This window comes from Musa acuminata, chromosome BXJ2-5, assembly GCF_036884655.1.
Source record: "Musa acuminata AAA Group cultivar baxijiao chromosome BXJ2-5, Cavendish_Baxijiao_AAA, whole genome shotgun sequence".
In the NCBI taxonomy this organism is placed as follows: Eukaryota; Viridiplantae; Streptophyta; class Magnoliopsida; order Zingiberales; family Musaceae; genus Musa; species Musa acuminata.
The window spans coordinates 1,949,222-1,973,775 of NC_088342.1; the positions used below are offsets into that span (position 1 = coordinate 1,949,222).

The 24,554-nt window shown below is 37.4% G+C and overlaps 2 protein-coding genes across 6 annotated transcripts in view; both read right to left on the reverse strand.

Annotated features, from left to right (window-relative positions):
- Positions 1-4,699: 4,699 nt before the first annotated feature.
- Positions 4,700-9,697, reverse strand: LOC135581087 (type IV inositol polyphosphate 5-phosphatase 7-like). Of its 3 annotated transcripts, none has more exons than XM_065107854.1 (15): positions 9,559-9,697; positions 9,043-9,443; positions 8,852-8,942; positions 8,426-8,494; positions 8,213-8,300; positions 8,005-8,109; positions 7,377-7,877; positions 7,140-7,281; positions 6,694-6,887; positions 6,484-6,592; positions 6,098-6,246; positions 5,708-5,961; positions 5,500-5,573; positions 5,246-5,284; positions 4,700-5,159 (listed from the first exon to the last, which is right to left on the reverse strand). In XM_065107854.1, exons 2-12 carry the CDS (start codon positions 9,070-9,072, stop codon positions 5,736-5,738), a joined length of 1,704 nt encoding a protein of 567 aa, XP_064963926.1. In that variant the 5' UTR covers positions 9,073-9,443; positions 9,559-9,697; the 3' UTR covers positions 4,700-5,159; positions 5,246-5,284; positions 5,500-5,573; positions 5,708-5,735. The 3 variants fall into 3 exon arrangements, with proteins under 3 accessions (XP_064963926.1, XP_064963927.1, XP_064963925.1); XM_065107855.1 differs by having other exon boundaries at positions 9,043-9,199; positions 9,559-9,685; XM_065107853.1 differs by having other exon boundaries at positions 9,043-9,677.
- A 2,997-nt stretch (positions 9,698-12,694) lies between these two features.
- LOC135612080 (tRNA ligase 1-like) overlaps positions 12,695-24,554 on the reverse strand; it is a 36,183-nt gene continuing 24,323 nt past the window's right edge. For all 3 annotated transcript variants that reach the window (XM_065107856.1, XM_065107857.1, XM_065107858.1), the window contains 9 exons: positions 22,667-22,764; positions 22,513-22,573; positions 17,723-17,799; positions 17,546-17,617; positions 17,370-17,446; positions 17,088-17,168; positions 14,819-14,921; positions 13,614-13,775; positions 12,695-13,447 (listed from right to left, as the gene is read on the reverse strand). In XM_065107856.1, coding sequence (XP_064963928.1) covers positions 13,055-13,447; positions 13,614-13,775; positions 14,819-14,921; positions 17,088-17,168; positions 17,370-17,446; positions 17,546-17,617; positions 17,723-17,799; positions 22,513-22,573; positions 22,667-22,764 — 1,124 coding nt within the window. In that variant the 3' untranslated portion in view covers positions 12,695-13,054. The remainder of the gene's footprint in view (positions 13,448-13,613; positions 13,776-14,818; positions 14,922-17,087; positions 17,169-17,369; positions 17,447-17,545; positions 17,618-17,722; positions 17,800-22,512; positions 22,574-22,666; positions 22,765-24,554) is intronic.

The window sequence follows — 24,554 nt, forward strand, 5'->3', positions numbered from 1 at the left end:
TTAAAAATATACTCACCAATCGGATTTCTCAATGGAGACATTTTAATTTCATGTTTAACAATAAAAAGAAATGAATCATTAGAAAGAATAACTAGATGATAAATTAAAAGAAAATACTAAAATTAGGTTTGTTAAAAAAATAATTTGATATCTACTTAGAGTTCTTTTTCCTTTTTTTTTCGCTTGATGTTTAAGCCATGGATCTAATCCGACCTGATTTTAGAATCCAAATATATAATCATGTCGGATCAAGAATAATTATTATCAATACTCTTGTAATATAAGGTTTACGCTTGTTAATTGACTCGAGCACGATGCAAGATAGAAACATGTTGAATGATTCGAGCTTACTCCATGTTTCTCATCCCGGATATGAAATTGTTTACGATGATATGTTTCTAAGAGTCCAAAATTCAATGGATTAATTTCAAATGTATTATTACCTAAATCATGCTTCACACACATAGGGGTTGAGTTGCCTCATAGGACTATGTTGGGCCTATCACTTATTTTAGATCCAAACATTTCAATGTGCTAGTAATTCATAGTATATTATGTATGAGAAATAGCACCAATATAAGGTATAATTTGATTTTGGACTATATTTAGTCATGTGGGATGCAGTAGGAAAATTGATTTGCTTTATAGAATAAAGATAATTTAAAGTAATTTTAAGGGTAATTCTATCTTTTCATACTCAAAAGAATTTGATTAGTGAACGAAACTAGTTAGAGGTTCGATTACCTCATATGTAAATCATATTAAAGTTGATGTGTGAATCAAATCAAAATAATTGATGTAAATCAATTAAATATAAAGATATTTTATATATAGACGAGATTTGATGCAATTGTTAAGTTAGATAGCACATTATCACTCGAAATACTTTATATAATATATATATATATATATATATATATATATACATATATATATATATATATACATATATATATATATACATATATATATATATATACATATATATATATATAGGGTGATTTAAAAAAATATTTTGAGTATTTTCAGATAGTTATTCATATTTTAAATTTTCTTAAACTTATCTCTAATTCGAAAACAATCTAAATTGGCCCCTTCCAATACTCTTTAATAACTCTCTTTCGTTGTCCACCTCCTATATTGTGTCCCCCCTCTTCTATCTCCTTGGTGTTGCTACCTGCAGCCCTCGCATCAGGAAAGAGGAGACATGAGGGCTTTCGTTAGTCCTATGCTCAGTCGTCACCCATTATCCTGCTAGAGTCGTCGCCTATAACCCGTTTGTGAGAAAAGAGGGAGTGAGAGGGCTACCTCATTTCGTATGCAAGGGCTACGGGTAGCAAGATAAATGATGATAGCAAAGTATTAGCCAATAATAGCCCTTGCATGCCCTCCTTCCTCTTACGATAGTTGCAGATGACAACTCCAATGAGGCAAAGGGCGATGATAGAGTAAAGGACTAACGATAACCCTCACATCCATTCTTTCCTCACGTGAGGGCTATGAATCGTAACTCCAATAAGACAAAAGGGAGGGGAGGCAGCATAGGAAACAAGAGATGATGATGTGTCTAGTAGAGGCAACCAACGATGATAGTGAAAAACAAAGGACAATGCATGATTTGAGAAAAATCAAAATGAGTGTAACTTTTTAGAAAATACTATATATATATATATATATATATATATATATATATATATATATATATATATATATATATATATATATATATATATATATATACACTATAGAATCGCTCATCCATGCTCCATAGATCCACTAACATTTGACATATTATGATAGTGAAATATCATAAACCGCTTGTTAGGTCAAAAAAAACTTTTGGTGCAATAATATATAAATATTTTATATTTATATAAGGATAGATTCCTAAAGAAATTCTAGAATTTCTCGGATAGTATCCAAATTTTAAAAAATTCTCACAAAACATCTTTTTTTTTTCAAAAATAACCATCATACTCATGTCAGCTATTGTCTTTCGCCTCGTTGATTATCCCATATGCCCAGTTTGCCACCCTCTCTCCTCTCATGGTTGTTTACGCCTTCACCTTAACGTCAGTCATTTACATCCCTTCTCTTGGTTATTTATATCTTCAAATGTGAGTTAGTTCTGTTGACCATCCCTTTCGCACGCATGACGACCCTAGGGTTTGACTAGGGCAATTAGGATTGACGTAGGCACCCACACCCATGCCCGCAATACCTTTGGTTTGAAGAGGGTGAATGGACGATGGTAGAGGCGATGGTGCATGCCGAGAAACGGTGATGGATTCGACGAAGACGAAAGGAAAATAATATTTACACGTAATCGAGATTATTCAATAATTTTTTAAAAAGTTTAAATACTCTCCGAAAAATTCTTGAAAACTTCTCAAACTTAAAAATACTTTTCGAGAATTTATCGCAGCAACCTTTGGAGGACATGCAAATGGCAGTAAAAGGAAAGGATAAAATTAGAAACCATTGAAGCCGAGCTCCATAAAAAGTGTCACGCGAGGGTGACGACATATGGCATGTCACTTTATCTTTCGCCTTTCCCTTTCGGCGATGTATCTCATCTGCCTTTCGAGCATGCATCGGTGCGTGACCCCAATACCTCCTTGGGAACTGCCACGGGGAACACACCATGACACACACTCCAACTCGTGTGACATCACCTCTCCCTCTCTCTCTCTCTCTCTCTCTCTCTCTATTGCTTCTTGTTGCCCAAAACACACAGTCCCATGAGAAGCACTGTTCAAATGGCACCATCAACTCAAGCACACAAAAGAGAGCCCGACACACACCTGACAACTTGATACGCACGCCACATGATGCTCCTGCAAGCACCAGTTCAGTTCATCACCCATCTAACTTGATCATATCCAATAAATGATGCGTGTGATACGTAGCAGATTCTGTCGAGGCAGTTCATGTTGATCGATCATCTTTCAAAGTAAAATGTTTGGTGTCGTTTCAATCATCTTACAGAAGAACTCCACCGAGCCGTGCAACAAAAAATGTGAGCTTTATCTGATTAGTATTCTGTAAAATGATCAGTATTGTATCTATCATATGGTAATCCTTCTCTATACCTCTCTTATGTTATAACTGCAGATGTTACGTATCTTTCTCTCAACATTAATAGCACAGTAACGTGCACAAAGACGCGAAACAGTGATCTCCATCTCAGCCACTTCCATCACCTCATTCCTCTCTCTCTCTCTCTCTCTCTCTCTCTGACACAAGCCTCTTCTTATACGACCAGCGAGTGAGCCAAGGAAAGAGTCACCTCATGACGTACGTGCCAAGACAGAGCCATGCACACATCACGTAGACTTCTTTGCGACGAGCCTCGGAAGGCGTAAGCGCGTCGGGCTTGATTGACGAGCAGGCACGTACGAACGCTGACGTACGTGCCCCGTCGCGTCGTTTCCCGGCTCCCTCCCACGCGTGTCTCGCCGCTCGTGCCGACGTCCGAGGTTTGGCAGAGACGTGGATACGCATTCTTCTTCTTGTTCTTCAGCATGTCTACCGTGGTCTGATGGTTCTTTTTGAGTATATTTGAGATCCTTGTGCAATGAGACATCAAAAATACGTGTTGGTTGCAAAAGATCAACACAGTTCGCTTGATGGATTGTCCAAAAGCTCAGAGAGAGAGAGAGAGAGACCATCACAAAGGAAGATAGTGCAGAAATCTCTCCCATCTCTCTCTCTTTCTTTGTTCAGCTGAGCAGTCTTCTTCTAATCAAAACAAGTCTCACAGCTTCCCTCAGAAACTTTGTACATGGAGTGACAGTTTTCATGGTCGCAGAGATAAAAGCTGAGTTCATGTTTACTTGTGGCTGGACGTCTCGTCAGAGCATTTTCTATGCAATTTGTCAAGGCAGTGTTTCAAGTACTTCTGACAACATTGACAGGTCTGCGTTGAAAGAGGAGGAGATTGGTGTGACCTGAGCAGTCTCAGATCTCTGTGCCAACGTAAACCATGTCAAGAACAACTCGTCGGCCTCAAAGCTCAGATGCAGGTGTTGTAAGCCGAGTTCTGTCTTGCTGAAGAACTCTGATGCACTTATAGCGGTTCATGTTCAAGGTGGATTAAGATATATTTTGATGAATTTGTATGCATGTTTGTATCAAGTCGCATACAAGTTCATAATCTCACAAATTTTGGATATCTGAATCTAATTCTACATTATGGGCTCAGCAAATGCCCCAACTCATTTGACATTAGGATGATGAAAACACTACACTAGGTTTAGTTCTTAACCCAAATCTAATAAGTTTCCATCAATAGGATTGGTTGCCCTGCTTTTTTCTATCAATAAATTAACTTCAATATCTGATTTGCATGATAAAAAGAGTGAAAGATTGCATATGTCAACTCATCTCAAATAGTTTAAATGATATCCATGAGATGTAACTCACTGTTCATCCAAAAGAGAAGCCCAAGCAGCAGTTTTATACTGTGATCCATGAATTTGTAATGAATGCCCCCACTTGATCTTTCAACAACCAAAAAGGTATAGCCCAATATATTTATATATATATATATATATATATATATATATATATACACACACACTTGTACTCTGACAATTTCTTGAGTCCTCATAAAGTTCATGTCTCCAGTTCTGCCAACCAGATCTGTCATGTTCATGCTTTTAGAACAATTTCCCAGTAAAAAAAGAAGCAAAAAAAAAAAGAAAAAGTAACATCTATATATCATCAATGGCACATCTTTTTCAGTGAAAACACCATCTGTCATGACCTTTAAACATATAATAGCCACATTCCTTTATCACTGTGGCAATGAGTGAACTCAGATCTCCACCTTCCCTTTTCCCAACATGTATAACAGAAAGAACTGTACACACAGTTGTTTGTTGCCTTAATCCTCTCTACCAAAAATTCCCTACACTCAGTCAGAACAAATATGGATCAAAACTTGAGATCTGATGACACCTATTTAACAGTACCACAGTGATCCAGGTTCTCTGGGCAGCTTCCTTGATCAACCTAATGAACTGTCCGACTGCTTGTTTGAATGAAAGAAAAGAATTAGCTGGTTAATTTGTGTTGTTAGTAGTAGCCAAATGATTTTGGAATGGGGTCCTTGAACAAGACTTTTGACTGGATGTTCAGCAACCAAATAGTTTCTCCTGGCAGTCAGACAAGCAGAAAATGCAAGCTGTAAATCCGAAAGTAGTTTCAGAGATGAGTTCAAATGGAAAGGAAAAGCAATTACCTTTGGGTTAATCTCTAAGTGTCTGTTCCCTGGTGGTTGCTGGAAACCATAGATGACAAGATAAATTTAGCTGAAATTGCAGGTCTATAGAATTCAAATACAAACATGCCATAGTTGAAATTTACTTTGGGTAAGAAATCTGATAAAAAATATTATGAATGGAAAGATGTTGAACTGTTCACAGACAAATTTTATAGATATAAAAGAATGCAGTTACTTGAACTATTGGATTTGTTTAAATGAGGAATAAGCACCTGCTGTCCTTGGTAGATGCCGAGTACAGAAAGATTATGAAGATAATTATTGGGCCGAATAAGTGCAGAACAACCTGCAGTGATGAGAAAAGAAATCAGTAATGACAGGAAGTGATCAACAATGCACGATGTCACGTAGAAAAGGCCAAAAGGAGTTGTAATGATGGCATGCCTGGCTGACTCTTCAATAAAAGACAAAATTTATGACCTTTATTTTTATTCAGTTGTTTTCAGCCTCAACAGTAGAAACTGGGTTCTGTGAAACCATGTGAGTAAGGCAAGAGTTCTTCCACCTCTACCCGAGAGCTAGAACAGCCCATGTTCCTAAACCGGTTGCGATTGATAATTTCAACCTCTGCATTGAAAATGCTGTATACGGGTCTATGATCGGAGAATCTAGACTCTCCATGCAAGTAAGTCAATTGTGTAAGACCTCTACCATACCATAGTATTCGGTCACACCTTCAACAGAACAAAAAAGGGCCCTTATTAGCTTCAGAAAATTGAGGATATAATAAAAAAAGACAAAGATGCAACTTTTAGAAACTAAGAACACATAATGAGAAGCTTTTGCCAAAGAGGTTATTTAAGATTCTACCATGCAGGTGTCCGCCGCTTCTCTTTTCGGTGTATGTCATCCCCTGCATATCTGTCTGAGTTGTTTGAATATTTATAAGTTGGAGGAAAAAATATTCTTCCTTCTTTCCACCCTTCAAAAACACGTCCACATCTTTGCTCTATCCGAAGCTGTTCTGACAAAAAGGGATTAGATACTTATACAACCAGTTTATGAATGCATAAAGAGGAATTGAAGAATAATGGCTTTTCCTGGGCCACACGAGACCTTTATGCACTCCTAAGAGAGAATCTAAAAGGAACTAGATTCAATACCTTGAGAGATTTCCATACTTCAGAATAATCTTACAATATGCTAACCAAAAAGCAACACTAAGAAACATGTAGTCGAAAAGAATGGTGAACCACCTGATCTTTTTCCAACAGTGCTCTCCAGTTGTGCATCTCAACTAGAGCCTTTGCTGACTGATAGGAAAGAGCAATGCGGTAGTTCAAATCTCCAAGCCATATGATACGACTGACATAAGAAAAGGAATCAGAGCATGCTTCTCATGAGTGCTGGCCCTTTGTGGTCTGAGAGAAACATGAGTGAATTGAATAGCAATATAACAGGCTTACTCGTGATCGAGAATTGTTTCGGGAGACTTCTCATCACATATTCTATGCACCGGAGGGAATCTAGTTTTTCTTAAAATTTCCATAACATCTGAGTTCCTCCGTAGTTCATCCCCCTCTTTCTGTCCTGATGTCAAATGACTACAGATGAAGCAGAAGCTAGTTTGGTGCAAAGACATGCTGATTGATATTGAACCCTGGAAAGAAAAGAAGAAGACTTCTTTTTATTCAGGACAAGCACACACAAAAGGAACTGTAGAAGTTGCAACAAATACAAATGCAAAAATAAAAGGATTTGAGGGAGGGGTGGGGGTGAAGAGGGATGGTTTTAGCATGACTTCAGAAATTAAATCAATCAGGAGTCAAGAAGAGATGATTTTGCAGCATTCATGTCCTTTAAGGCATGAGATACTAAGTGAAGTAGAACATCAGTCCATGACCTGGATTACCTTATTTCCAAGATAACCCATTAATCCCCTGCCAACACAAGAAACCTTCAAGTTCTTCACGTCACCTCTGATTTCACTTCGTACCCAAACTGTGAGAAATATGCCAACCATCTGTTTACTTGCGACCAAGCAATATCTAGAACTGTAACATAGCATTATTCAGAATTTCTAAAAGATATAAAACTTATCAGTAAGAACGGAACAAATCAAATTGATGAAATCGTTGATAGGAAGTACCTAGAGTGATATGACGAAATATCCCGTTCCTCTACGTATGCTGGATCACCATAAGCACATGACAACGGTGAGAAAAAACCTGTAGAAGGTGATTCTCCCCCAAATTTCTTGTCATCGAATAAGCCTCCACATCTAAAACTGGGATCAAAGTTACTTGGTCTGCTCACAATGCTCACCGGATCACAAACACTAAACCGGCGTTCCAACCTCGGTTGCATTACCATGATATCACCATCAATACTCATACTACGACTCATGGAATGGAATGAACGCCGGTGGAAGAATGACGAATTTTTCTTCCCTGTTGAGGACCCCTCAAAATCAGCATCTAGTTCCACAAGTGGATCAGGAACAGGGGATGATATACTATAGCTGCCGCAACTGTATGTGCCAGGAAGAGTATTCAGTGTTTTTCTAATAAGCGCCAGCCATTTCTTTGCTGGAACGTTGTCTTCTGCGCCGAGGACGTTTCCAGCATTGAGAGGAACGATCTCTTGAAATCTGAAAGGAAAAAAGGAATATAGTTGACATAAACTACTTCAGTGTCACTAATTTTATACTGCTATAGCGTGTTTCTATTTTCTTTCAAATATCTTAAAATTTACAGGAGGAAAGCAGAAAAATTAACCCCAAAACATATATGTCTGCGGGAGGTGAAGCATGGATCCACTCCTCAAGATTCAAATTTCTCGGTGGAGACTTCCCACCTACATTCCATGTCGAGAGAAAAATTCTAGAAACCAAAGAGTAGAACATTTTTGGATCACATATCAAATTGGAGGCCACTCAAAGATAAAAAGATTGAAAGGAGCCAAAAAAAAAAAGAGGAAGATTACTTGTAGTCCTGAACATCTGTACTTTGAGCTGCGTCAACATCTAATTTTCCTTGCCAAACTCGATCGTAATTCTTCTTGTACAATCGCTCTGAGGACCATGAAGGAAAATTACCAAGAAAGAAATTGTGAAAGCCGGAACAGGCGAAACAAAAGAAACTAGCTATGTATTTGTGGTCCAAAGTTATTAACCAGAGAAAGCCCGATACTTTATACCTGTTCTGCTTTTCTTTACTGTGCATGTCTCCCTTTCTGTGAAGCTGGTCCTCCATTCCCCATCACCTCCTGATGAACACAGAGAATAACGAATAAAGAAAAGGAAGAGACCAAGAAAAAGGGTGTGGCTACTGGCTGGTGTACTTATATTCTAATGACTTTTACGAGTTTATGCATAGCCAAAGGAACAGATTTAGTACTGCACAACACATCAACAGGATGATATTTCAGTTGCAGATGTAAGCGAAAGCCTACTAACAAGCAGGGCATATGGCAAAGCAATCAAGAAGAAATATAATATCCCCTATCCAAATTCATGTAGTAGAAATTTCTAACCCAAGACACTACATGATAACTCAACACAAAACAACTTAAAGCTGTAAGCATGAGAACAACTGCCATAGGAATAGAAGCAATTAGAACTACCTTCTCCAGCTAAATCATCATCCGCATGGAAATCCTGAGGCTTGCTCTTGATGTTGAACCATTTCCTAACAAGCGTCTTGGACCATGATAGCTTCTCCAACAAAATGAGAGGGAAAAACCGGACATAATCAGCAATCTTTCAGACCAAACAGAGGCACAACAATAAAAATCAAATCTTTCGGCAGGAAAACCTTGCTTTTCTTCGAGTTCTCATCTCTCATTGTTTCAGCACTCCTTCATGCAGCCGCCGCGAGGTGGTTCCCCTCCCCACCTAGAAGCCTTCAGAAATCTGGGCCTTGTTTGGATCCCAATGGAGAAGAACAGCAAAAGCCGCCCTTTTTCTGCGTGCTACGTGACAAAAGACCGATTCGAAAGATTTTCCCACGGAGATGGATCAGGGAACTAGGAAGCCGCAGGAAAAGAGAAAGCCGGCTATCACCCTCGACAAAGGTACATCACCCGAGGGTCTATGGCGGAAAACAACGAGAACCGAGCAGGAGCCTGAGGATCCTCTCCAGTCCAAAGCGGAAAGGGAACGAAAAACCTCTCCTTTCGCAAATGGGACTTCGATTTAAAGCTTCGGGCTACAAGTCTAACGCAATGCGGGGTGGTAAAGATCAGATTTTGGATACAGAAACTCCGATATGGGCACTGAACGGAAGAAAAAAGAGAGAATGGGAGAATGGGGGAAGCAATGGAGCGCTCACATTCACAGACACCGCCCTTTCTTTCTCCTCAACCTCGTCCTCGGGGCACAGCAAAGTATCCAATTTGTAGCGAAGAGAATAAAGCGCAAGCGTTGAGCGCTCTCTCTCTCTCCCTCTCCTCTTTGAGGCTTTTTTTTTGGTTACCCAAAATCGGAGCAAAGCTGATGAATAAATAGGGAAGAAATAAATTTCTTTTACTTAAATATCCTGAAAAATATCATTTTATTGATTTATATTATACTAAGAAATTATATGCCACTATCGTGAAAATCCATTTTACAGAACCAGATTAACCACTTATAATTATTATTAATATTAATGAATTTAAATCACAAAGTAAACAAAAATAAAATACTTGAGATTTTAGAATTTAATATTTTTTTAACCTAATATTTTAATTTAATGATGAGATATGGAATTCGTCTATCAAAAATTAAGGTTTGAAAACCTCAATAGATATTTTGAAAATATTAATTAACATATATGATAATGATTTTGATCAGTATAAAAAAATCTTAAGATATAATTATGTTTTATTCGGGAGTCAGCCTTATGTCAACCAAGGTTTCAAGGTACTGAGATGATTGACGCTTCGTAACATATAAAAGTGATCTAAACTATCCAAAAATAATAATTTTTGATCATATAAGTAAATAGTGAACAACGTCAGAAGCGCACCATCCCACACTATATAAGGAGCCATAACGTTTTGTACTATTTATCGTAGTTGACATAACACACAAAAATAATTCGAAAACTATCTAACATCGATTTTTAACTATGCAAGCGAGCGATGCGCGGTGCAATATCATTTTGCTGCTTGGGAGCCCCATCTAACACCAGAGTTTTAGGATGATTTTCTTATATTAAAAAAAATTATAATATCATAATGATTAATTTAGAGACTACTAATCTAAATTAAAACATCATATATATATATATATATATATATATATATATATATATATATATATATATATATACCCCTTTATTTCTTCCGGTGCAGTGAGATCATTGTACTGCTTCACTGTCGCTTCTGTAGATGAAATCCTCGCATCTACTGGGAGAAAAAAAATCTCATTGATAGGCTAGTGTGTGTAGATGAGTACAAGTGTTGGAAGAATGGGGGGTGTGAGAGTAGTGTGTCTCTCCTCTCTTTGAGTTCCATTTTGTCCTTTCATCCCTTCCAAGACAGTGAGACCACTGTCATCCTTCGGTTACAGGGCTGTGATCTACAGGGAATGGGAATGTTTAAAGGAATTCCCACTTTTTTGTTGCATGGAGAAAGGTAGGGTTTAGCTTCTGAGAGATAGATCCAAGTGTGTTCCTTGAACTTTGGGCTACTCGACGCTGGCCGATGGCTACCCTTGGAGGTCGCCGTAGAGCTGGCTCAATGCTTGATGAGGAGGTAGAGAGGCCTAGTCCTGCCTTTGGATGCAGAAAGCAATTGGATGACACTATTGCTTGATTTAGCTCCTCAAATGGCCTCTGTTTTGAGGTCTGAACTGCACCGGTCTAGGATCCTAGCATGCTTAGATTTGGCTGAGAGAGAAAGGAGGGTTTGATTACGCAAGTTATGGTTAACGAGAGTTTGGAGAGCATCGAAAGGCTGGAAGTTGTGGATGGAAGAAGAAAAGAAGGAGCGAGAGGTGGAAGTGCACGAGTGATATCACTAGTGCACTCGTGAGATGAATGCCAATCCTTTTCCCTCGTTCGAGCTCCACTTGTGGATTCCCCACTCACTGGGAGGGGTTAACTAAGATCACAGAGACGACTTGGATTCAATGAAGACATGATGATCACACTAAGTGAGTGGCTCAACGCCATTGGATTCGGGTCGTGAAGCAGTTGAATTCGGTGTGCGAATTGTTAGCATAAAAAAAGAAAGGAGGAGACACAGAGAGTCAATGGGTAAGCAGTACCAACAGGGATTAGATCTAAAGGTTCTTCCAAACTAAAATAGTCTGTGCTTACAGCCACACCGAGAGTCACATGCCGACAGCTGACGGTAACAGAGATTACATATTAAGAAGAAGATCAAGTTGGGAACATGGGATCGTCCTCTGTGATGAAGAGCAGCTGCGTTGAGAAAACAGCGAGCTACTGTTCCCTGTTGCGTACCTAAATTTCTGGTTCTCTCTCATTCGATAGATAGGTGTAGGCGACTTGTGAAAGTGAAGCACTCTATATGAGTTTTGATCGTAGAAAGTCCCAGCGGCTGCAAGAAGAACTCAAAAAGCTGCACTCACTGATTTCCACTTCTTTTGATTGTTAAGAGAGACTGACTGTCTTGATTGATTGTTAGGGTGTGACAGCACCCACCTTCAGTCCCGAAATGCCACTAGTAGTTTAACAATTTTGGAAAGATCATGTGCATTCGGAGTCCATTGTCAAAGTATTTTGATGGAGATCATTCAAGATTCACATGCGAGGTACAGCCCATTGAGTGTATGTGCAAACTTCGGTGGATCAGCATGACAAATTTCCAGCGAAGTACATCCATATTATATTTATTACATGGAGAGAGAGAGAGAGAGAGAGAGAGAGAGAGAGAGAGAGAGAGAGAGAGATTGTTGTAACTCATTGTTTTACGTTTAAGCATAGAATTCTTCATTTTATTATTCTCACCAGTTTTCTTTACTTGGAAACCATCTCTATGTTTGCAATCTGCACAACATGTGGAGTGGTTATATGCGCGAGGAGAGAGAAAGGGTAGTCAAAGGAGAGATCTAACAAAACTTTGAGCAAAGTATCTTCTCGCTCGCTCTCCTTTCTTTTTTTCAGCTTTAAGACCCTCCTCCATATACCGAGCTCATTGAGCTTTACTCTTTCTAATGGTTTTGTGCGAACATGTGCCCGCATCCTGCTGGCCTTTTCCTTGTGTCATTTTCTTGTACCTCTCTCTCCCGAGGAGTACATGATCTGTGAGTTCCTCCTGATAAAGCAACTTTGGCTCTCTAAATGCTGGAGTTGTACCCTCGAGGCGTAATGTAGGGACGATTTTTTTTGACTGGCTTTGTCGAACATAAATGGTCGACAAGAAATCAATATGAAAGAGGGGAGAAAAATGAACGGTAACACTGATTTATTGAGTGAACAATGTTTCCAAATGTTTTCACATTTCGAAGACTTGGAATATGATTCTCAACATATTCTCCTTGGAATTCAACTCAGGATATGATTCTCAACATTACATGGACACAGCCTTTGTAAGTTGTTTACATGAGTTGTGATGTGTCAAAACTGAAGCTCGGTGTTACAAAAATTCAAGCTCATAAAAATAATGGGATAAATAAAAGCAAAACATACACAACACCCAGGAGGACATACTCTGGGACTCCGTGGCTAAAACATCTTTCTTATTTCCCTACAAAACTGCAACAAACAACTTGCATAGAACATCTATCTGCTTTGTACAGAATCCACAGGCCTCATCCGGAAATCTCCCTTTTATTAATTCTTGCACCAAGATGCGGGGGCAGCCTGGTCAGAGCACTTAATAGAAATCCAGTTCACCACTTACAGTAACTGGTGGTACAATGTCGATCCTTGTTGCTTTACCTTCGGAAACCAATTGAGGCAGTGTATTAGCCTCCTTCGGTGCTGTGCCTGGTGCAGTCCAAAGCGTCGCATGAGGCCACTCATTTTTGGAGTTTATCTTTTCACCATTGATCGACCCCAGTTGTGCTTCTAAAGCAGCTAGCTTGTCAGAGAATAGCAATGCCGTAAAATCAACAGGGAGATTCTGATTCAAAAAGACACCATAACTAGCAACAGTAGTGACACCATGACTTCTTTTATGGGCAAGCGTTACATGCGCTTTCATCAGATTGTTCACCAAGCTATTGTCCTCAAGGAAACTCTTGGCTTTTGGATCCTCATTCGCTAACTGTTTCAGAAACAAAAGTTTGAGGTTACTGTAGTACCACTAGACGACAGTTACAACATTGTAACATTACAGTGCGAGTAGGTAAGAATAGGAATGGTACCAATGGAATTTGAGGGATTGTGAGGTCCAAAATACTGCATACAAGAATGCATAGATCAGGTATTACCTTATCCAAGAGGTTTTTAATTTCTCCGACAGGCAGTGTGACAGCAGCAAAAACGATGTTACCAAACTTCCTCTTCTCAGTATTATCAGGGGTCTTGTACTCGCCTTTTGCCACATCCTTCAGCTGCTCTAGGACTTGTTTCACAGCGTAGTCAAATGGAACCTAGAAAGTAGATGCCAACATATCTCAGATGAATATGAACAAAAAATAAACAACTTACCGAACCATATATATATATATATATATATATATATATATATATATATATATATATATATATATGCATTTACCTTGTTTACTTTGAAGTCCAAGAAAATGATAAATTAAGGAATACAAAATATGGATGACATAGAGTAAAATGCTTCAATCAACAGGATCAAATATCAAAATATTCCATAAATTGCATTCTAGACAATCAAGAAAAGGATAAGAAGTCATTGACAGTGCCATGTCGACCCTCTGACATAACTTACTAGAATCTATGACAAACATATAGGAAGTATCAATACTTCAAATATTCTTCCATTATCAAGCATTACATTTTCTGTATAATTGATTATGATTGTTATCATGAGAACTCTACTGTTGTTTCTCTTGTTCATCATGTTACTACTTGACAAATCAAAATGAGTTGATAATGGAAATAACTTACATGATGGAGACCAAACAAGAGAAGAATGAAATCCACCTTAGCTGATCAATAGTTGATAGAATAACTAATTAAGGAGATATGCACATGATAAAGGTTGTTATAATAGATATTAAGATTATATGCCTTGTGGAAAATTCAGCCCTTCATTGAACAATTAATTACCTCCCAAGTAGGAAAATGGCAGCCATCAAACAGAAATTGGTATTATTTGACTTCTTTTCTGTACATGGTGCATTAAAGTTTAAACAATGGTTTTTCTGTAGATTGTAACTTTAATAGCATTTACTTATACAGATAATGATATTATTGCTTTTAAGTAGATTCTACATTGAACAAATGTTTTTTCAAATTGTAACTTCAATAACAATTGCATACTAGATGGTCAGGATAAATGATATGCATATATATAGGGTGCACAAAGATGCTGTCACAGCCATGATAATGTACTACATGAATTTAAACTGGAACCATGTACAGAAAGGAATCACCTTTGCTGACTGTAGTAAAAGAAATTGTACAATGTGCAAAATAAAAACCTAACATGGTCTTGCACCTGAATGGAGTTAAGATGATCAGCATTTCCAAACAAAATCTCTCGCAGCCTTTTCTCCCAACGAGCCCACTCTTTTGCATATGAGCCTTTGGCAGGTTCCATTCTATGTTGACAATGTTTTTTGTTAGTTAACATGCAATAGGAAATCATTTCCATTTAGCTATTAAGATAGAAGAGTAAATTAAAAAAATGGAAAACCAATTTCTGGAAAGAAATTTAGAGACATGATTAATTTTTTGTATTCCGATATATACAATCATCTGCAGTTAATCTAGCTTTAGGTCAATAAATGACTCGATGATTTCATCCAAATTCTATTATTATTGGGCAATAACTTCAGAAGAATGGATTATTCTCTTTCAAAGAACAAAAATAGGGCTGGGCACGCAACAGGAAGGCATTACATTAATATTAGGTATTGCCCAAAGGTGTAAGATGAACAACAACACTGTCCACATCACAAGTGATTGGCTGCACCATAAAATAGAGAAAACTAAATAAAATTAAACCAACAAACAGGCAGAGCAGGAAAGCAAATAAAATAGAGAAAACTAACAAGTAACAAGTAAATATCACTAAAACAGAGTGTTGCAATATGAACAGAATATATGAGAAGAGAGGTGGAGAGAGAATAATGATTGGAGGGTCTGAGGCAGGGGAGAGAGATGGTCGGAGGAAGAGAGGGCATCTTAAAAAATGATGCGATTAAATAAGAGAGGATTACTTTCTTTCTCATGTTAAGCCTAATTTCAAAATTGATACAATTACCCTCTTAATTAATGAAAACATTTAAGTCATGGGTATTTGAGTAATCTTATCTATATTTACAAAACTGAATTGGTTTTATTGATCTGGCCAATTCATATGGGTTATCCAAAAACAGGTCAGGTCAACCGGTTTTTTGCAATTTTTTAACAATAACTGATCCAACAAGTAAATTAGACCAGTTAGTGGTTTGGTTCTTCATTTTTCTGGTCCAACACTGGGTTCAGTAAGAATCTGATAACTATGCTTATACATATCAATTTGGTCACCAATCAGTATTAGTATCAGACCAAGATTTATCGTTGAAAACTTGTGTTTGATTTGTAAGGTGAATGAATCCGCAAAAACTACATGAAAGTTTGCAACAAAGAAGTTATAAAAACCTCATGTATAAAGAAAGTTTGTTAGTAGTTAATGTCTCATCCAAATCTATATTGAACAAAGATAAAGTCATGATTTAAATACATGTCTAATCTTAATCAGAGGTCACAGAGAAAGGTCATCATCAGATTCATCACAATAACATACATAACATAGTGTTCAGTACTCACTAGAACTTAAGAGTGTTTCCATACAACAACAAATAAGACAGTTGTTTAAAATTGAAGCGGTGAAAGGGACAGAAAGGTAGAAGGGGTAAATAGGGGAAAAAAAGAATCAGGTGTACTAACACAAAGGTTAAGGGAAGAAGATAAACAAGGGTCATTTGGCCTATGAAACTAAGATTCAGTTGATATATTTTTATTCAATAAAATTTCTCTAGTTCTATTTGAACATATGAGACTCACGGTAACTATGTTTTCGAATGCAGAGAGGCTCCTATTAAGAATAAGAAAAAAAAATTATCCCCAAAATTTTCCTCATAATTTCCTGCAGATAGATTTTCTTTTCCACTCAAAATGACTTGGACTCCTAATGGCCATCTGTTGGTCAAGTCCAATAAAAATCCACCTGACTCACCAACTGATTAAAGAATTTCAGGCCGAACCTCCCAACCACTTTGCATTAAATATGGTTCCCGCTTCTCTTCCCCATTCAGTACTGAAAAGCCTGTCATATTAATTATCAATTCCCAAGTTGGAAAGTCAAGCGAAGTGAACAAGCAACACCAAACTTATCCTAATGTCAGAGTGGGTGCTTTAAGAGTCCGTCATATGCACTTAAGACATGTCCAATGATAAAATGAAAACATGTACATGATAAGATGGAACCGGATGAGATTCCAATGAGATGGCTTTCAAAACCATCTGACTGGTCTCAAATCTTGTTCATCTCTCATGGATTTGATGCTAAGCCGGATTTGATAGTCTAAGTAATTCGGAATTAATTTCATATTTTCATATACTTCAGCAAATATGCATATTACTAATGACAATCATAAAACAGAAATGGCTATTTTCTGTAGGCTAATTTACATGGCAATACTACTGCATCAACACCATTAGACTAATGAATTCTTCAGAAATACTAATATAGAGATATCTTAATACATATTGTATTTTACCTTCCATGCCTGTTTGTGTGAAGTCTGTAAAGATTTATGCCTTCATTTAGTATATCCTTAACAGGATCAGGTAATGGATTCCTGGAAAACAGCACAAATATCTTCTGCATCATAAGGAAATAATGTAGGACAAAAGTCACCAAACCATGCAAGTTCTGTAGACTAATTGAGTAAGAAATATAAACTAAATCCCAATGCTGCAGGGTAATGAAGTTACAACTTAGTTCACAATGTTTTCATTAAAACAATGTTATAACTTATAATAGTTTTTATAGTTCATACCTATCTGGTTTGAGCAAAGGCATCTTGACCAACGAGCCAAAACGTTCATATAGTTCACTTTCAAATTCTCTGCGGTTCTGAATAAAATTCCCAATGTCCATTTATCAAAATGAAGTGAATAGTATATAAATTCCTCATCTTAATACACCATACCAAAGACTATCAAATTTACATGCCTTGCCATCATAGAGGTGGTAAAACATCAGCAAAACATAACCAGCATTTGGAGATGCCTTGTCCAGATTTCCCTTTAAAAGTAAAGCACAAAAAATTATAAGTAAAAAAATTACAAAAATCATAAATAAAGCATCATTTTACTAAATCACAACCGAAAATCAGCGCATAGCAAATACCGGATGGTTTACTCGTTGAAGTACACGAAATATGAAGATAGCCAAAGCATCAAGTGAAAACGGATTAGAATCAGTTCCTGCAAATTAATATCAATCATCAAGATATGTACTTTCCAAACCATGAGTTTTGACCAGAACAATCTCAAGAAGTTTACATTGTATATAGAAACAATTTCACATTATAAACTTCACTAGCATTCACAAAGAAAACATTGCATTATTAATAAAAAACATCTATTTAGTGGAAAAAAACAAAATATACAACTAATTGCAGATATTTTAAAGCATTGTTGATAAAAAATGGATTGGATACAGGGAGTTTAATGCCCATATCCACTCTTAATTAGCCTAAATAGATTAGATAAATAATGCAATTTTTATAATCAGTTGGTTGCCTTCTTCAGGCCGCAGCCAGGCTTAGGAGTGTAGGATAGACCAGCATTAGTACAGCTGACTAACCTTTAAAATATTATGCAGACCAACAACTTAGAAACATAGCGGCTTAAGGCTGAACCACTCGTAAGGCATGCATAGGCATGTGATGGCTTCTAAAAGCTCCACCATGTGCATCATGGCTCAGGTGGAGCCACCTGGGGATGCTGGAGGGAGACTGAAGGGAAGTGGGTTACCAGTACATGGTTGATACCAACTACAGGTGAAATTCATTGCAATTCATGGTTGCCAATTTCACCTATTATTTAAAACGGCCCCCAATCTATTGGTCCTGTTAGATATAACTATGTATCAGTTCATAGTTTTCTTTTTGTGGTGTAAAGATAAGTGACGAAAGCGGGATTCAAGTCCAAAACCTTATGATACACTGTCAAGATCTTTATCAGCTAAGTTAGCTGATACCTTCCATAGTCAAATCTCGTCTTTTATATGCAACAGACAATCAAACCAAAAATTGTCAGTTAAGAATATGCAGGTTCATCAGTAATATTAATGTTAGTTCATCAACAATATTAATGCTGGTTTACCAGAATATGTAAAAAAAGCCTTCAAATTGCTGATTCATTGCCAATATTTCATTATCTAACAGATCTGTTTGTTGTAATAGTATATTAAAGAATTGTCAATATTTATCAAATCTATTTCAACATAATGGAAAGCAAGTGGATTGGATGACAAAAGACTGTGTCTAGAAAGGGATGGCATTTCCCATATGAAATGGAACATTTGATCATGTAACAGAAAGATTTCCATTCCTTATTTGTAAAGATTGTGTGCGATGAAAAAAGGCTTAAGCATAACAATATTGGCCAGGAGGCAGAGTTGTGGAAACGCAAAACCCCTGAACTTGTCATCACTCCCAAGTAAATTTTAAAAAAATTCAACTCACCTCTGGCTTTACTGTGGCTAGAATACCTTTGTACAACATCAATGCAATCTAGAAGATGACAAATCAGTTGTAGCAACTTTCAATCTGCCAGTAGTTATCCAGCCTTCTTGAGCAGCAGCTACTATTCAACAATTGTCCAACTAAACAACATCCCAATTTGAATGACATCTTTCCATGCAGCATCTTCCGTCCATTCTTAAAAAAGTATGCATTATTTTTCGTTGATGACATTCTTATATACGTACTAGAAATGTTAAGACGTAATCAACTGTACCACAAAGCAACTGTACCACAAAGCAAACAAATGCTCTTTTAAGACAATCATCATCTTTTACTTTAGCACAAATGCTCCTTCAAGATCATCATCTCCTACTTGGGGGCACAATCCATCCCAAGTTGCAGCAACATAATATGCACAGAAACTCATGGTAATGCAAGAATGGTCCAAGCCAACTACAACCAATGAATTTCATGGATCTCTCAGGTGAACCAACTACTTATATGCGAATCGCACATTAATTGGCTGCATGATGCTTTTATGCAAACCAACTATTTATAGGTGAACCAACTATTTCCAGAATGTTCCTACTGGTTGATGGAGATAATGATATATCACAGGTTAATGCAAATTAGCCAGTCCAATAATTGCATTCATAGAGAGATGCATTGAAGGATATGTGCGATATATATTTCTGTAATACATTAATCATTTTATTCACTTTTATACTTTGGTAAAACTTTTAGATGTAGTTTTGATTCTTGTGTTTAGGTTGTATATTATGGCATCTGCTGCTATTATTAACAGTCTAGTTTTTTGTTTTGCTATATATAACAAAATCACATGACTCAAATGTATAAGCACCTTGGATGACTATGGGTTGAGCTGATTCAAAGAGACATGGTTGGACTTGAACTAGCCTAGCCAATGGGCATCTGGCCAATTCTCTCATCTCCAAGTTTGGGGAGTGACAACCAAATAGCCAAAAGATGCCAACCCTAGTATTATTGGCCCCACAATATCTGTATGGACCCACTACTGGGTTCCAATCAAGGATTGAAATTTCGAACCATACCGAAGTTTTGAGATTTCCTTGGTACGGTATGGTACTGTATACCGAGCAGTACATTTCGGTATACCGCTCGGTACACACACACACACACACACATATATATATATATAAGAGTAAAAAAAATCATTTTCTGTGATGTCGCCGAGGCAATGTCATAGAAAAATGAGACGACATTACCGTTATATATATATATATATATATATATATATATATATATATATATATATATATATATATATATATATATATATATAGTTTTCGCCGACATCGCCTCTCTTCTCCCCGCAACGCCGAGGATTCTTCTTCCCACGCGGATGAGGAGAAGTTGCCGACAAACAAGGAGGGAGAGCAACACCGACTCAAGGTTCTCCTCTTCTTCTCCCTTTTCTTTCTTCCCTCGGTTAATACCACCCTTCTCTTCTTTCTTCTCCCTCGATCACTGCCCAGAGCAGAAACAGCCCCAATCGATGGTCCTGCCCGGTAGCGGGTGGTTCGTGTACCGGTCTGCTGGCAGACCGATACATACCGCCCGTACCGGACGATATCATTCAAAATTAAAAACCTTGGTTCCAATATCTAACCCAACCTAAGTAGCACAACTGAACCAAACTCAAATCAAGGCCTGAATCAAGGCTGGAGTCAAGGCTTGACATATTCTCGATTGGCCCTTTTGCTTAAAGGGGTCTTCTAATGCCACTAGAAGACCCTTCTAATCTCAAGACTATTACTCTATAGTTCCTTAGCATTCTTTGTTATCTCAACCTCTTTTGTTTCTCAAACTTTTCTTGGAAGAAACCATCCTTCCTTAAAAAAAATGGGCAATTGATAAGGAAAGGAAAAAAAAAAAACTAGCAAGGGCTTTGTAAACATGGCAAGTAGAATGTCGGATTTTATCATCTAATTCAATAACAATCAAGTAGCAACATGCTAGATTCACAATTGCAAGTGCATCAAAGGGGGCATGTGCATCAAAAGCCAAGGGTTTGATAATTCATATAACCTATCAAGTGTAAATATCAAGTATTTCCTTGCAAACTTTCAAAATAAATGCAAATGCCTTTCAGTTAAACCTTTGAGACGGATGGCTGTGCAGCAAAAACAATAGCTTTCTCTTTGAGTAGCATCATTATAACTAATTAATGTGTTGGTGGCATAGCCATGTCAATATAACATGGATAGACATCACCGGCAATAAGACGTGGCCAGTTTGTGTCGACATGTCCACCTGAGGGTAATATGGTATTTTGGCACCTTAGTGCTAATAACCATATATATACCCAGTTTAGCCCAGAATAGAGGTGATGGAAAATGCTACCTGTAGAGCTTCCAAGCTTTAAATGGGTAAGTGAGATATTCACAATTTTTGTGAAATATGTAGCACATTTCACAAGTTTGCAGGTTACATGGGCCAATTGTCCTGAGATTTCAACTTATTGAGCCAAATTCTCAAAAATAATTTGAAGCCAAAAGCAAGGTATTCTCTGATGTAATCAAGGAACTTGAACAACATGTAAATGAATCCTACTGATCTAGAATGTTTCCATTAAAAGTAAAAATGTAATACAAGAACACAGTTTCACTTTAAAAATAAGTATAAGATTATTCACATTAATTGGAGCTTAAAGCTTACTATTTGAAGCATCAAAATCTATAGGCAACCTTAAAACTTTCAACATTTTATTTAATATTAGGACTAGCTATGGATAAAAGAAAGGTAAACAGAAAATTGTTGGCATTGCTTATACTAATTATGGGTCTATTTGGATCATGGTTTTGACTTTGAATACCAAATTGATACCAATTCCAACACATTTTCAAACTGATACGCACTAGTATATTGGGCAATATATCAAACTATACTGTCTGGTATCATTAAAAAATGTTAAAAAATGAATCCAGCTGGCATAGAGCCATATGATCCAACATTGGTCCTTTATTACTGTTGGCTCATATTAGTCAAACCAACATTTGAAACCATGCTTTAAATAATAATTTAATGAGATAACAAAGAGAAAGAAAAGAGGCAAGGAAAAAGAAGATAGGCAAGGAGAAGAAAGAAGAGAAGACCACTTTCCCTTACCTTGTCTGGATCAACAGAAGGAAGAGAAAGGATCACTTTTATATCTTCCTTCTCTCCAAATCTCTCCAACTATTGGAGGATATGAAAAGGGTGTTGAGAGAATTTTAACACCTCTTTCATGACTTTAACCAAACAAGAGAAAGCTACTCTCTCTCCATTTCTCTCCTTGTCAAATATAAGAACCTACTTCTCTTCTCTCCACTTCTATCCATCCAGAAGGGCCATAAAAGTTGCAGAAAGTCAAGAATGCAAAAACAAATAGGAAAAGATTAACTTGCCAAAAACCAACAAAGCAAACCTTCGGATTCAGGTATGACAGGAACGGCAGAGGCCTTTGTACTTCGGCACATATCCTCAATCTGGAATTTGGACAAACCCTTTAAAGTTTACTTCCAAACTAAGAAAAACCTTCAATAAAGAAGTATATAACAGTAACTATGATATTTGCGTACCTGCCTCCACACTTCCTCGTTCGGTGCATTTTTGTCAGCAAGAGTTATGGCATAGGGTCTTTTCTTACGCTCATCAGCAACCTTTTGCCAATATCTTCCTGCAACGATATGCTTGATCATGTTTGTCAAACACATCATAAAAGGAAACCTCATGTACATCACAGATCAAACAAAGGTTTCATTTACACTGGTCGGAGATCTGGTTCACAAGCCAAGAAATTTTTTTTAGTTAAACAAGTCATAATGTCCGAACTATATGAGATCCAGTACACGGAGTTCCAGCCCAAGACAATATACATCTGCATGTACGATTAATACACATATATGAGATCCGGTACATGGAGTTCCAGCCCAAGACAATACACATATGTGAGTGTTAGGCTTGGGGAAGTCAGGGAAATCGCGAGAGGGAGCCTGATATTGGTGATTTAGTTGGTTCAATTGAACCAACTAAAGCACCGAAGACCAACCAGACCTAAAAATCTGGTTCGGTCGTCGGGTCTGACCCAGGCGCTCGCCCGAAGCGCCCGACGCCTTGGCTCGGGCGAGCGCCTAGGTGGCACCTCTTTGAAGTGCGCCGCCTGGAAATGAAGCGAGCCACTCGGGCCTCGCCTCGTCTCGCCCGAGCACCTATTGTAATCACTGGGCCAACCAACCAGTTTTCTCCTTTTTTTCCTTATTTACAGTTTCATATGGTACTATTGCCAACTTCTGCAACTCTGCCATCACAACTTGCATACAAGGTACCAAAAATTGGCATGGTCCATTACCACAAATCAAGATATATCATTCTAGAAAGGTATTGAGATGCATTATACTGACCCATGGAATACGTAAAAACAAATGGCTAAGCCAGTTTTTATATTACGCTAGCCGGGAATGCTGTCAACACACCCTCACACCATTAAACAGTACTGCTCGCAAGATAATCTACCGATAGTTGCAAAAACATCATTCATAAATAGGTAGCCCATCACAAGTCTATAATCCTCTTCTATACCTAATCTGCTGAACATCTATGAGAATGTATTCCTTTTGGTCATATCAATCTTGTTATTGAAAATGTCATGCTCCTGGTCATCAGATAACTCTCAAATCAACAAAATATTTTAAAATATCTATCCATAAGAAAGAAACATTGTGTATGTTGTTATTTAGTTCTTTAATTTATTCACCAATAATAGATTCCAGAAATAACTATTTCCATGAACAGGAGAACAAATTAGATGGATCAAAATTTCAGATGAAAGAAAAAAGATATTCTCCCCTAACACTTTGGATGTTACTATTAAGCACCAGTCAACGATATAAAAAACAATAATTCTCTCTCCAAATGTATTGTAAATTTAAGAAACATATGCTAAACAAGTGGTACAATTGGATACTTCAATTGCCAATACAAACCAGATGCCGTTATACCTGAAATACCTCAACCAAACAAATTTTCAAAAATTTCAAGCATATCAGTAGAATACAAATTGGTATCTACTGGACAGACACTGAGTGAATTAATTTGTGAACTGACCAGTTTGCCCACCATTAAGACTAGGCATTCTACCCGACAGTTAGACCCAAGTGTACTTAGCGGTAAGCATATTGTTGGTACCTCGATTTGGCAACCTTTTCCTTCAAACCCAACTCTCCAAACTTGATTGTTCTTAATTTGAGATCTCGGATCAATATCAAACAATTTTGTCTCCGAAACATGGTAAACTTTAATATTAAATTCAAAACTTTTGCTTATTCATTGTTGAATGAAATTTGTAAACTTGTGAATTCTTTACCTTTAGGTCATGATATCATGAATCTGGCTATTGCAATTGGTTAGCAAAGGGAAGGCATTGCGGAGACCTCAAGTCAAGGCCGAACTCGGCTACCCAAGAAGAAC

What these genes read in the sequence shown, in the direction of transcription:
- LOC135581087 (XM_065107854.1), bottom strand. Translation starts at nt 9,072, where the DNA reads ATGAGAGATGAGAACTCGAAGAAAAGCAAG. An exon ending in AGAACTCGAAGAAAAGCAAG is followed by an intron (nt 8,943 to 9,042) that starts GTTTTCCTGCCG and finishes TTGTTGGAGAAG; the next exon opens with CTATCATGGTCCAAGACGCT. An exon ending in TGGGTTATCTTGGAAATAAG is followed by an intron (nt 6,888 to 7,139) that starts GTAATCCAGGTC and finishes TTTTCTTTCCAG; the next exon opens with GGTTCAATATCAATCAGCAT.